Source organism: Nelumbo nucifera, chromosome 3 (genome assembly GCF_055504915.1).
Source record: "Nelumbo nucifera cultivar China Antique chromosome 3, China Antique-T2T, whole genome shotgun sequence".
Taxonomy (NCBI): Eukaryota; Viridiplantae; Streptophyta; class Magnoliopsida; order Proteales; family Nelumbonaceae; genus Nelumbo; species Nelumbo nucifera.
In genome coordinates, this window is record NC_142651.1 from 100,462,356 (window position 1) to 100,475,656 (window position 13,301).

The 13,301-nt window shown below is 39.7% G+C and overlaps 1 protein-coding gene across 4 annotated transcripts in view; it reads left to right on the forward strand.

The window, feature by feature from the left end:
* REV3 (recovery protein 3) overlaps positions 1 to 13,301 on the forward strand; it is a 139,523-nt gene that overhangs the window by 95,040 nt on the left and 31,182 nt on the right. For all 4 annotated transcript variants that reach the window (XM_010245254.3, XM_088900856.1, XM_088900855.1 and 1 more), the window contains 4 exons: positions 5,241 to 5,386; positions 6,851 to 7,445; positions 8,756 to 8,902; positions 10,199 to 10,474. In XM_010245254.3, the coding sequence (XP_010243556.1) occupies positions 5,241 to 5,386; positions 6,851 to 7,445; positions 8,756 to 8,902; positions 10,199 to 10,474 (1,164 nt within the window). The remainder of the gene's footprint in view (positions 1 to 5,240; positions 5,387 to 6,850; positions 7,446 to 8,755; positions 8,903 to 10,198; positions 10,475 to 13,301) is intronic.

The following is a 13,301-nucleotide window of genomic DNA, read 5'->3' on the forward strand; positions in this document are numbered from 1 at the left end:
CGAAATGGTCAACCTGACACTGTTTCATGCCAAATTTCTTGACCACTTCGCTGAATCTGCCAAGCCATGCACGGGAAGATTGTTTAAGCCCATAAATAGCCTTCTTAAGTCTACATACCTTATCACCTTCCCCTGAGCAACAAACCCTGGTGGTTTCTCCTTGTACATTTCCTCAAGGAGATCACCATGTAAAAATGCATTCTTGATGTCAAAATGAAACAAGGGCCAATCGTACATAGTAGCAAGGGAGATCAGAACACGAATGGAGCCAATTTTGGCAATAGGGGAGGTGTCTATGTAATCGATACCATACAACTGTGAATAAACTTTGGCAACCAACTGAGCTTTCAACCGCTCAACACTCCTATCAGGTAAATACTTAACAGTGTACACCCACTTACAACCTACAACATGCTTACCAAGCGAAAGAGTGGTGAGGTCCCACGTATGAGTACAAGTTAGGGGCGGGAGTTCTTCCTCCATTGCTTGGCACCACCCTGGAGAAGTAGGAGCTTCCTAGACATCCTTGGGAACAGAGATGGAGGATAACACAGAAACAAGCTGGCGATGGGAAGCCGAAAGGTGAGATACAAAAACATAATTGGAAATGGGGTGAAGAGTGCAACTATGTTTACCTTTCCGCAAAGCAATAGGAAGATCAAGGTCAGAACCAGGGGGTGGGACTAGGATGGGAACAATTGTCGGATTTGTCAACTGTGACGAAGTTGGGGGAGGAGCCAGTATTTGACAATGCGTAAACACTTACCAGATGGGTGGTCGTTCAGTAGGAAGTTGCACTGGAGGCGAAGACTTGGTTACAATTGGAACAAGAGGAATGGGGTCCTCAACAGGAACTGGAAGGGGAGGCGATGGAAGAGAAGAAACATTCGACCCAGAGAAAAAAGGAACAAACTCAAAGAACGTAACATTGGGACATACAAAAAAACGCTGGGAACTGGGGTTATAACACTTATACCCTTTTTGAGTCCTAGAATAGCCAAGGTGGATACACTTAGTGGATCGGGCATCTTACTTATCCATTCCAGGCCCAAGATTATGAACAAAACACACACCCAAAAACCTTAGGAGTAAGAGGAAAAGGAGACAAAGTAGGAAATGAAACCGAGAATGGAGAATGACCTTCAAGGATAGACATGGGCATGCGGTTAATAAGGAAGCAAGATGTAAGTACAACATCACTCCAAAAGTGTTTGGGAACATTCTAATGATGTAAGAGGGACTGAGCAGTTTCCAAAAGATGGCGATTCTTTCTCTCAGCCACCCCATTTTGTTGAGGGGTGTAGGAACACGATGTTTGATGGATAATGCCATGTTGTTCCAAATATTCTTGAAATGGTGTGTAAAAATACTCACGGCCATTATCAAAACGAAGAATTTTAATGTGTACACCAAATTGATTGTGAATCTCAGCATAAAATTTTTGGAAGATAGAAAACAATTCACTCATTTCTTTCATAAGGTAAAGCCATGTCATCCTTGAATAATCATCAATAAAAACTACAAAGTACTTGTAACCATTATAAGACACTACTCTATTTGGACCCCAGATGTCCGAATGGACTAAAGAAAAAGGACTCGATATACGACTATCAACTCTAGGACTAAAGGGAATATGATGATGTTTCCCAAATTGGCACGACTCACAATTCAAAGTAGAAAGACGACTCAACGACGGAACAAGTAACTTAAGAGCTTTAAGAGATTGATGACCAAGTTTGCAGTGCCATTGAAGAGGAGAAAGAGGTGTCTGAAGGGTTGTTGTCGAACCACCGCCATCAAGATAATACAGTCCACCAGCTTCACGCCCTCCACCGATCTTCATCCCCGTCTTGAGATCCTGAAACACACAAGGGTAAGAAGTGATAGAGCAATCAAGGGACTTGGTCAATTTACTAACAAATATAAGGTTAAAGGGAAACTTGGGAACATATACAATTGAGGATAGGGATAATGAGTCTATGTCAACATTACCAACATCACATATGGAAGATGTAAAACCATTGGCAAGAGTAACGGATTGTGATGTGGAGAACGGAGAAAGGAAGGAAAACACACCTAGAGTCCCAGTCATATAATTGGAAGCTCCAGAATCGATAATCCAATGGGAAGGTTTGTATGCCAGACAAGCCATACTTGAGTGTGTAAAGGTAGTCGTGTTCTACTGAGACGTACCCTGAATGAACCACTCATACTCATCACATGGAACACTCATCATCTCATTTCCGGAGGCATCTGTAGATGTAGAAGGTATCTGATCAGTTTGCTGAGACTCCTATCTCGAACCACCACCAGTTACCGCTGCATGATTTGCCTAGGTCGAAGGTGGGCCATGTAGATCATAACAGAAATTGATTGTATGTCCCTCCATTCCACAATGTGTTCACCTCCTCTGACCATTACTACGTCCTCTACCATGGGCTCCCCCTGAGTCTCGACCTCCAACACCACCACCACCATGACTATACATGCCACCACCACCACGACCAGGCTGACCTTCTTAAGCTCCTCTAACTCCACGGCCTCCCCCTCTCGTTACTGCAAATCCAGACCTATCTGATATAGTGGAGTTCTTCGTGGGTCCAATTGAGATCCTCCGGAGACGAGAAAACACTTCCTCTAGAGAGGGAAGAGCAGACCCACCTAGTATTTGTGCTCTAACCGGTTCATATTCAGACTTCAACCCTACTAAAAATCTGGTCACATCCAACTGCTCTCTCGGTTGTTGTTGAATTTTGACATCAGGTGTAAGAGGATGATACACATTCAACTCATTTCACAGATTTCTCATACTAGCATAATAGTCCTCAAGACTCTGATTCCCCTGTTGCAGATTGAGATACTCTTGGTACAATTGGTAAACCCTAGTAGTGTTGCCTTGTCCAGAATAAAGCTTCTTTGCATGATTCCAGACCTCCTTGGTTGTATCTAAAAACATGAAGTTCACACTGATTTTGGGTTCCATACTATTCCATAGCCATGTCATAATTTGTGCATCCTCTTGCTCCCACTCATCATATCCTTGAGAACATAGTTTTCAAGGCGTCTAGGCGATTCTGGGCGACACTGGGGCGCCTAGTCGCCTAGGCGATAAAAATTTTATAATATAAAAATCTGATTTTTGGCTAGTTTCGTAGTTTTATATACCATTCAGCATGTATGTTAATTCAAAAAATAGCAATTCTCTTTATTAAGAACATTAAATTTCCTCTAAAAATGTGGCAAATCATCACATCTAAAAGATAAAAATCTTTTACATATATTAATTTCATTATTTTCAAAAATAATACTACTATAATAAGTATTTAATAGAGCAAATTCATATTAATTAGCTAGCAGCTAAAGATGGTTATCAACTTTATATGATAAATATTCAAGATGGAAAGTAAAATAGAAAAAAAACAAGGATGGAGTTTCTGTTTTATTTAATTAGAGAGAGAGAGAGAATAGAAAAAATAACTTTATTATTCTATTATTTCTTTCCTCTTTCTTTCTTTCTTTCTTTCTTTTTCTCTTCTCAAAACCTTTTGATCTTTTAAATTTCAATAGTAAAACATTAAAAAAAAGTATAATTGATATATATATATAGCATATAAACAAAGTATAATTGTTGCCTAGGCAGGCGCTTATTCGCCTAGGTGGGTGCCTAGTCACCTAGAAGGGCGCCTAGTTGCTAAAAGTCAAGGCGTTTGGGCAAGGCGCCTAGTCGCCTAGGCGACGCCTTGACAACTATGCTTGAGAATCAGTTGGGGGTTTATCTTCCCTCACATGCTTCACTTTCTTCTTAACTTTCAGAAAAACTTCAACAGATTTAGCCCAAGACACATAATTCTCACCATTCAGTTTGATAGGTGTCATCTGCACATTCAGATAATCAGAAGGGACCATTACACTAGACTTGCATTCACTGCTGTCTCCCATGACTGCACAAGGAAAGGGAAAGAAATTCTACCACTATTCTGTCACTCCACTCCACTAATTAGTCACCACACTACACACCAACGTCTGATTATTACTAGGGTACTTACTATCATAGGTTTCAGCAACAACACTCACTGTTGTTCACCATTTTCAGCAACAACACCACTGCTGTCTTCCACTTTCAGCACCATAAACCATCACAATACACCTCACGAACAGGGAATTAAATTCTGCAACACATCACAATCTGTTTCTCACTGCTACACCCATGGAACCTACCTATCTGAACCCCCACCAACCAAACTTGCACGGTCACTCAAATTCACACCTAAAACCAGCCCTCTTCGAACTGCCGAGTAGAGGGTTTTCTACCAACCACACAAAACAGCAACAACTCTATCCATTGAAGGCATGAAAACCTCCAGAACAAGAATGTGATCAGTACTTTTTAGTCCCTCTGTGAAACTCCTATGTACCAATGAGAAATCTGCAAAACCCTAGGAAAATATGCGCTGAATAGAGGGAGAAAAAAAAGGTTGATCTGAACTGGTTATCGTGGTTCTGATACCATGATAGAAGTCAGGTATAGTGTTCTTATATTTCCAAATAATAATAAGAAGAAGAACCTGTAGAAACAGGGAGAAGAGAAGAAAAGAGGAGAAGAAGAGAAAACTGTTCTAGTTGAACTAGAGAAGAAGTCAACTCTCTAGTCGGCCAGGCTTTATTTATACCTTTCTAAACAAATCAGAATTACTCTTGTGCCTTCACTTAAGTGAGAGACACATCAGCTAACTTAAGACCTACTTGTAATTACATCCAACATATAACTTAATGTAAATTGCCTATACTACCCCTCTATAGCTGACTCTAGCATTCCCAAATTAATCCCCTAAAGATTTAGGTCATATAATTGTGTTAGGTTTTACTAGTGATTATCAGATTAGTAATGCTGAAAAAAGAAACATGTGAAATAATTTAATGTGCCTTACTCTCTAATCTCTACTTCTATTACTTGTAAGGATAACGTAAGGCAAAAATATACCTAGTACAGCACAATGTAACTTTATGAAGAATAATAAGTACTAGGTACATCATTCAAACTTCCTCTTAAGCTGGTATATAGATTGTAGATGTCATGCATGCGCAGCTTGCCATGAAGATATGATTCTTATTGGAATTCTTCTCATTTAAAACTCACAATGTAAATAAGTTTTTGCACGACTGCCTTTAAAACTTGCTCCAAAAATCTATAAAAAATGTTTATGTTCTCATTTTACCAAAATGCAGATTTTTCTTAACAGGTTCAAGCAGAATCAAGAGGAGATCTCCGCCCAGATCCTCGCTTTGATGCCATCAATTGTATAGCTCTGGTAGCACAGGAGGATAGCAGTCACAATCTTGATATTTTTTTACTTATGCGTTGTGATGATGGGAAATCATGTTTAAGGTCCGATGACTTTATTCATGCTGCACACTTATTTTTACATGTTATTAATGTTTGGATTGGGTCAGGAACAGAAAAGTAAATTGGAAATGGATTCTGGAATCTGCTACTTTCTGTGTTCTGCTGTTTGGCTCTGAAAAAATGTTATGCATGGAATACAGAAAGTAGCCAACTTCTAGCAGCTTTTTCAGTTGCTTATATGGAAAATAGCATGACTAGAGGGCCTAGTGATTTGATTATCCACTGGATCATGGATTCCACCTCCCTTTCTAGTTCACATACCTATTCCAAAACCAGCTTTGTTCTTGAATGGATGATCAGAAATTCTGTCTAGAGGTCTAGTAACTTTGACACCTACTGTTATCTTATGTTTCCATATGCTTTTTCACTCATCCTTAAATGTTTGATATGTATCTATGATGCAGGAGCTGAATGCTGGGAGTAGGGGTGCAAATCGGGCAGGCTGGCCAGGTTTTATTTCAACCCAGGCCCAACTCTGGGAATTGGGCCTAAAGCCCAAACCCAAGGTCAAGCCTGGACTATCCAACCCAACCCCAGCCCACACTAAAATTTGATGCACTCGGGTTGGGCTTGGGCCTGGGCTGGGCTTTGGGTTGGTCAATCAGCCCACACTAAAAATTGATATACATGTATGCATGTATGCATGTATGCATATATGTATGGCTTATTTAAAAAATTAATATATGCATGTATGCATGTAAATGTGTCTATATATGCATATATACATGTATATAATTGAGCTGGGCTTGGGTTGGGATAAGGTCGGGTCAATCTTGGTCCGGGTTTGGACTACCTAAGGGCTAGGCTTGAGTCCAGCCTGAAAAATTAAAAAGCCTGAATTTTTGGCCTCAGGCCCAGCCCAAGGACCAAAAATTCAAGCCCAGCACATGGAAAATTGCAGGCTGGGTCAGTCCGGGGCCTGCCCAAGTTGTACCCCTATCTGGGAGAAACATTTCAGTTACTAGTGGAGTTGGGTCCCAACAGACCTGCCCTGGATGGGCTGGGCCTCATATCCAGACCCATACCCAAACCCAAATGCAGACTGATGCCCCATATTCAAGCTTGGCTGTGATCCAACTGCTAACACATGAAGATTGGAACTATAAACGGAAAAAACATTGGAACTGAAATTAGGAGCAAAGAGGGAAGATATCTTAAGTCATTCTGAAACTTTTATCTTCATGCTGCAATGGACATAAGACTGCGGCAATGATGATAACTAGTCCATAAAAACTAAAGAAAGGAGAAGAAAGAAGAACATTTGCAATGACTCTTTAATATTGTTTAAGATCTTGGTTAAACATTCTGCAGTCAATTGGTATTAGGACAATCACAGGATTTACTATGATATAGTCAGTATTTTCTTTTTATATGCTTTAATTATTGGTTAATTGTGGGGGAAGTAATTGTTTTATGTATTTCTATCTTTTGGTTATTCTCTTACAGAAATCTTGATGGAATATCTGGGTGCAAGGTGGTGGTTGTCTCTGAGGAGAAGCCTATGTTTGACCATTTTGTGCAAATTATTTGCTCACTGGATCCTGATATCTTGATGGGCTGGGAAATTCAGGGTGGTTCCTTGGGTTTTTTAGCTGAAAGAGCTGCACATCTTGGTGTAACTCTACTAAATTCCATATCTCGCACACCTACATCTGAAACAAAAAGTGTAGTCAAAGATTCAGTACATACAGAAGGAGAAATACCAGGTAGTACGCCTCCTGATGCCTTAGCTACTGATTCCATTTTTCTTGAAGATGCAATAGTTGAAGATGAATGGGGCCGTACTCATGCAAGTGGTGTCCATGTTGGTGGAAGAATTGTCCTCAATATTTGGCGACTGATGCGCGGAGAAGTTAAGCTTAACATTTACACAATTGAAGCTGTAGCTGAAGCAGTTCTGAAGAGGAAAGTTCCATCAATTCCAAACAGAATATTGTCTCAGTGGTTTTCAAGTGGTCCTACTGGGGCAAGGTTCCGTTGCATTGAATGTATCATTGAGAGAGCAAATCTAGACCTTGAGATAATGAATAAACTTGATATGGTATTGTAATGAGGCACTTCTTTAGTGGAATTTTCACTTTAACATGTCAAAGCATGGGATAACATAGCTAACTTTGTTAACATGTCAAAGCATTTGTTACTTCACATTTGCGAGGGTGAGTCTAGACAAGAGTCTGGACTCTTGTATCGAAGAATTTGAATTTTACTGTTAAGTCACTGAGATTTGGTGTCCACTCCATGGGTAGATTTGGGATATCTGCTTTAGTGTAGCTTGTTGTTGGAAAGCGTAATAACCATCAAGAAAACACACTATTATGATATTTCTTAAACATTATGGATTGCTAGGTTGTACTTTACTTGCAATTTGACATGGCTGGAAGAGTCCTATACAAAATTCACACTAAAAACTGAAATGCTCCACAAGATGTCACCTATATATGAAGTTATCACCTTTTCCTTTGATCGGTAACTGGCTCCTTTTTCCTAACCCTAGCCTCTGGTACTTGCTTTCTACATTTAAATTACCCCAAAATAATTGTGCCTTGTTCACCCCTTGCTTGGCAAGTGCATCAGCCAAGCTGTTTGCTCATCTTTGTTGTTGTTTCCTTCCATCACAAGAAAAAAGAAGTTGGTCCTGAAATTGATAAGACCTCACTACTTTTTTAGTATAACTTCCTTTCCTAGTGTTTGCTTTTATATCTGTAAAAATAGATACTCTGAGCTGATAATATCTTTGTTATGATAATCTCATTATTACATGAATCCTCATCCTGCTTTGCCATTCTATTCTCATGTGTGTGTATCATCTGTTGTTTTACATGTATTTTGATCCTTTCCCATGATTACCGTCTGCATTCATTCCAGTCTTTCTTTAGGCCTTTATCCTGGTCTGTGCCTGCCATTGATGGGTGTTTCATTTTACAAATCTGTGCCTGCCATTGATTGGTGTTTCATTTTACAAAAACCATTCAAAACAAGTAACTGGTGTGAATCATATCTCCTTTTAGGAGGGGTAATAAGTAATTGGTTGATTTTTTTTGTCTTTCTTAATGTTTGCCTTACAGATTCTTAATCTTTCTTTTCTTTGCTCTCTCTTCATGCATTTCTTTCTGTTCTTTATATGATATTTTGACTTATTTGACCAAAGAACCCTTATCCTAACAATTTGGGATTGGTGCTTTCGATGTAAGGTGCTCTGTCTATTTAAGATAATTAGTTTCCAGTTGATTAAAGAAAAAACCTAAAAAACCTATCTGTCAGATATGTTTAATATGTAAATTTATCAAATAATTTTTAGTTTGGTTGTCTATTTAAGATAATTTTGCCATTCTTTTGGTGTCTGCTTTGCAGGTAAATCGGACATCGGAGCTTGCTCGTGTTTTTGGCATTGACTTCTTTTCAGTTCTTTCTCGGGGTTCACAGTACCGAGTTGAATCTATGCTTCTGAGATTGGCTCATACACAGAACTACCTTGTCACCTCTCCTAGCCGCCAACAGGTTTTCTTCTGACTTTGTCCTTTTTTCTCAAAAAACAAACAAAAAAAAATTCCTGTTGCTGTATGGTTGCTTTCTCTTGCCATATTATATTGATTTTTTATGGATACCTATTGGTTTTATTAGAAAAAATAAAGAATATGTATTGTACAACTGTTCCTAGCACCCCAAAATAGGCAGTCATTGCCACCTAGTCCACTCTTCCCAGATTAGAGATTAAGTCTAAAAGTCCCCAAAAGAGCTAATCCCTATTGGTTCCCTGTTTATCTAATATTCTAATAAATCTCCCAATGAATTACTTGATCTGTTAATCCATGAAAAATCTATTTTTATCTTGCCTATCAATTCCGTTATTTCTTGTTTTTCCAAGGGCCTTTTCTGTTGTCCCTTAACCAGCCAACTACTACTCATGAGTCTCCCTCCACCAGCAATGAACTAATGTTGATGGAACTAATCAATCTAAATCCTTAAGACACCACAAGAAACTCTGTCCTTGTGGAGTGTCCTTGGCCAAATGGCCCTGAGAAAATTGCCAAAATACAACAATGATAATCTCTAAAGAACCCCCAACACCTAATGGACCCCAATAGCCAAAGCTGTATCCATCAAATTTCAACTTACTTAATTTGGAGGAGGTGGAAACCATCATGAAACTATGAATCTGGCTATAGATGACTAAGGCGATGTTTGGTTCGCTGCTACAGGCCTCATTTTTTCAATTCTTTCTCATTCTGGGCAAGAATGAATAACATGGGAGTGGCTTAAAGTTCAAACCTTTAACTTGAACATACTATACATATAACTTGATGACAGTGTAAGGCTGTAATCTATTTATTTCTACTTTACCTAATACTTTTAATTTGTGAAGGATCTTTGATAGATCTCTTGCTAACATGTTGACTGAATGTATTTTAGGCAGTAATTGCTATCATTTGAACTGAAGCTAGGTGGTAAGGTCTCTGGCTGGTTGCAGCCGAGACTTGGGATCAAATCCTGCTGTCACCAGGGTTGGGGGGTTATGGGTGTAGGGATGGACTGCCCCCATTCTATAGCTCCATGAAGTAAGAAGAAAAATAAAATATTAGCTAACATAGTTTGGAAGCCGGACTTACGTATCTGTTTTTTCTTGAATTTTTGCATTGGAGCTAATTGTGTTTTACTATGTTTAGATAGAAAGTTCCTATTTGTATTATTTCAATATATTTACTGAATCTGATCTTTTTCTTGTTTATTATAAATGTATATGCTTATAGATCTTAAGAATTACCAAGTACTTAGCCAATCTCATCTTTTAACCAGGTAGCCTCACAACCTGCAATGGAATGCCTACCTCTTGTAATGGAGCCAGAATCTGGGTTTTATTCAGATCCAGTCGTTGTTTTGGATTTCCAGTCACTTTACCCATCGATGATTATTGCATATAACCTCTGTTTCTGCACGTGCCTTGGGAAAGTCATTCCTTCAAGGTTAAATACACTTGGTGTCAGCTCATATTCACCAGATCCCCAGCTTCTAATGGATCTAAAGCATCAAATACTTCTTACCCCAAATGGTGTTATGTATGTGCCTTCAAAGGTAACCATTCTGTAAGCTTGAGTAATATTTGTTCATCTGCATGTTACATATGCGTACAGGATATAAAGTATTGTAATCATGCTAATGTTACTGATGGGAGTAAATATATAGCATTTCTATTCCAGCAATTCTCTTTGTGAATGACTTCTGTAACTATGATTCCAAGGCAAAGGATCACAACCAGCATGAGGAAGTTTTGTCAATTTATGAATTCCTTTGAACTCGAGGATTTGCCACTTGCCTATCATAATTTTACTTGGTCAAATATCCAACTTAATCCCATTTTCATTAGACTAGATAGGTTATTGTTTTTGATAGATTGGGAGGAGCATTGGGGTGGACTAGTATCGAATGCACTACCCAGAGTAACTTTAGACCATTGGCTGATAGCATTATACAAGGAAGATCTGAGAGGTTGGGATCCAACTCCCTTTAGGTTTGAAAACAAGTGGTTACACCATATGGGTTTTATTCAAAACATAAAGGAATGGTGGGAAGAGGAAAGGCCTAGAGCACAATGGAAAGGAATAAGATTTCATAGGAATTTACAAGGGCTGAAAATAAAAATCAAAGAATGGAATGATTTGCATTTGGTAGGCTAGAAGAGAGCAAACAAGAAGTTTAATTGAAGAAAGAGACAGATTTAATATGGCTATTGAAGAAGAAATTGGAGGATATCTTATTGAAAGAAGAAACTGGTTGGAGGCAAAAATTGAGGAATAGATGGTGAGGTTTTTACTCAACCAAGTGAAATTTCAAGGGCTTTTGTGGACCATTTTAAATCTATTTTTAGAAAGCCCATTGATGAAAGGATTTAGGTTGAAGGGTTGAAGTGGCCCATTCCTTTAGAGGATCTGAAAAGTATGGATGCAAAAACCCTTTGAAGAAGAGGAGATCAAAGCAGTTGTATTCTCAATGGAGAGGTCCAAAGCTCCAAGGCCAGATGGCTTCACTATGGCATTTTCCAAGATTGTTGGGAGATAATAAAACATGATTTGAGACCAATGAGCTTGGTGAATAGTCTTTACAAAATCATTGCTAAGGTACTTTCTCTAAGGATTAGGAAAGTCCTCCCAGTCATTACATTTGCTAATCAACGGGCTTTTGTGCAAAATAGACAAATTATGGATCAAATTTTGATTGTCAATGAATGCGTTGAGGAAATGCAGAGGTCTAGGTAAAAAGGTTTGATTTCTAAATTGGACTTGGAGAAAGCCTATGACTTGGTTGATTGGACCTTTTTCATTAAGGTCTTGAGGCGTTGTGGGTTTGGTGATAGATGGTATAGATGAATTTGGGGTTATTTGAGAACTTGCCATTACTTAGTTTTTTAAATGTTTTAAGTAGAATCATTTCAATGGCAAATTCAAGAGGTTTAATGCTCTGTCAGGGAAAGCGTGTGAGAAATGGATGGGCGCCATGGTTTGGAATGTCCAAGAGGTCAATGTTGTTGCGCCCGTGAGGGTATGAACTCTGTTCTTCTCCGGTGGGCAAGGCCGAGTGAGGAATGGACGGGCGTCAGGGGTTGGGATGTCCAAGAGGCCAATGTGTCACACTTATGGCAGTATGGCACCTATCCCGTGTCTTTGCACCTTCAACGGAACCCTCCAGTGATATTTCGGTATTCAGTCACATGTGGGGGACAGGGTTGGGTGGTTGGTGAACAGCCGTAAGACGACCGCCACGTAGTAGGGACATGTCCCATTGATGTCCCAATGCGAGGCGTAGCAGGTCCATTGATCGTAAAATGGATGGTGGAGAGAAACAAAGGTTCTGCAGAACCTTCGTTTTGCTTTGTTGGGCAAGGTCGTGTGAGGAATGGACGGTCATTAGGAAGTGAATCTTGTTAAGCCCATTGGGATATGGTACCCTTTGTGTGCCTCCGCACTATTTTGTCATGTGTGGCGCGCATGGTTGGGTTGGTGGGGATCGGCCCCGAGACCACTGCCACATCATAGGGTCATGTCTCCTTGATGTCCTAGTGCAAGGCGGAGCGGGTCCAATCATTGTAAAATGCGCGATATAGAGGAACGAAGATTCGAACCTTCGTTCTGCTCCATTGGTCAAGGCCATATGAGGAATGGATGGGTGCCCAAGGTGGGGATGTCTAGGAGGGCAATATTGTTGTGCCCTTTGGGGTATGGCACCCATCCCTTGCCTTTGCACCATCAATGTGTCACTTTGGTGGAATTTTGGTATTTTGTCACGTGTGGTTTGCGGGGTCGGGTGGTCGGTGATCGGCCATGGTACAACCGCCATGTCGTAGGGACATGTCCCTTTGATGTATCAAAGCGAGGCGGAGCGGGTTCATTGATCGTAAAATGCGTGACAAAGAGAAATGAAAGTTCTGTAGAACCTCTGTTTTGCTCTTTCTGGCAAGGGAGAAATCCAAGTTTACTCAGCTTCTATCACTTTGTTCTGACCTAAGAAAGAAATCTACACAGCTAGTTATAAATTATCAAGAAAGAAAAGAAAGAAGCATCACAATTACACATCTGACCATTGACCATTTTACCCTTTTGAATAAGATCACAGAGAAATGTCTGGCATTTAAGCAGCAATTTAGCTCAAAATAGTACAAAAACATCATGTAATAAACTCGTGCAAAACCAAGTACAAACAATATTCACTAGGTGTGCACCATGGACATGAAAATGATTAATGTGTTAGTGTTTTAGAGAATGGAGTTGATAACGGGGGAATTGCTTGATGGGGGCCTTGTAGGTTCTTTTGTAGTGTTCATTGTTACAGCAACGACTACAATTAACCTCCCTTCTCTAGATTGGCTGTGACTCTTTATGTTTCGTCCATGGATGACCTAGTGGTC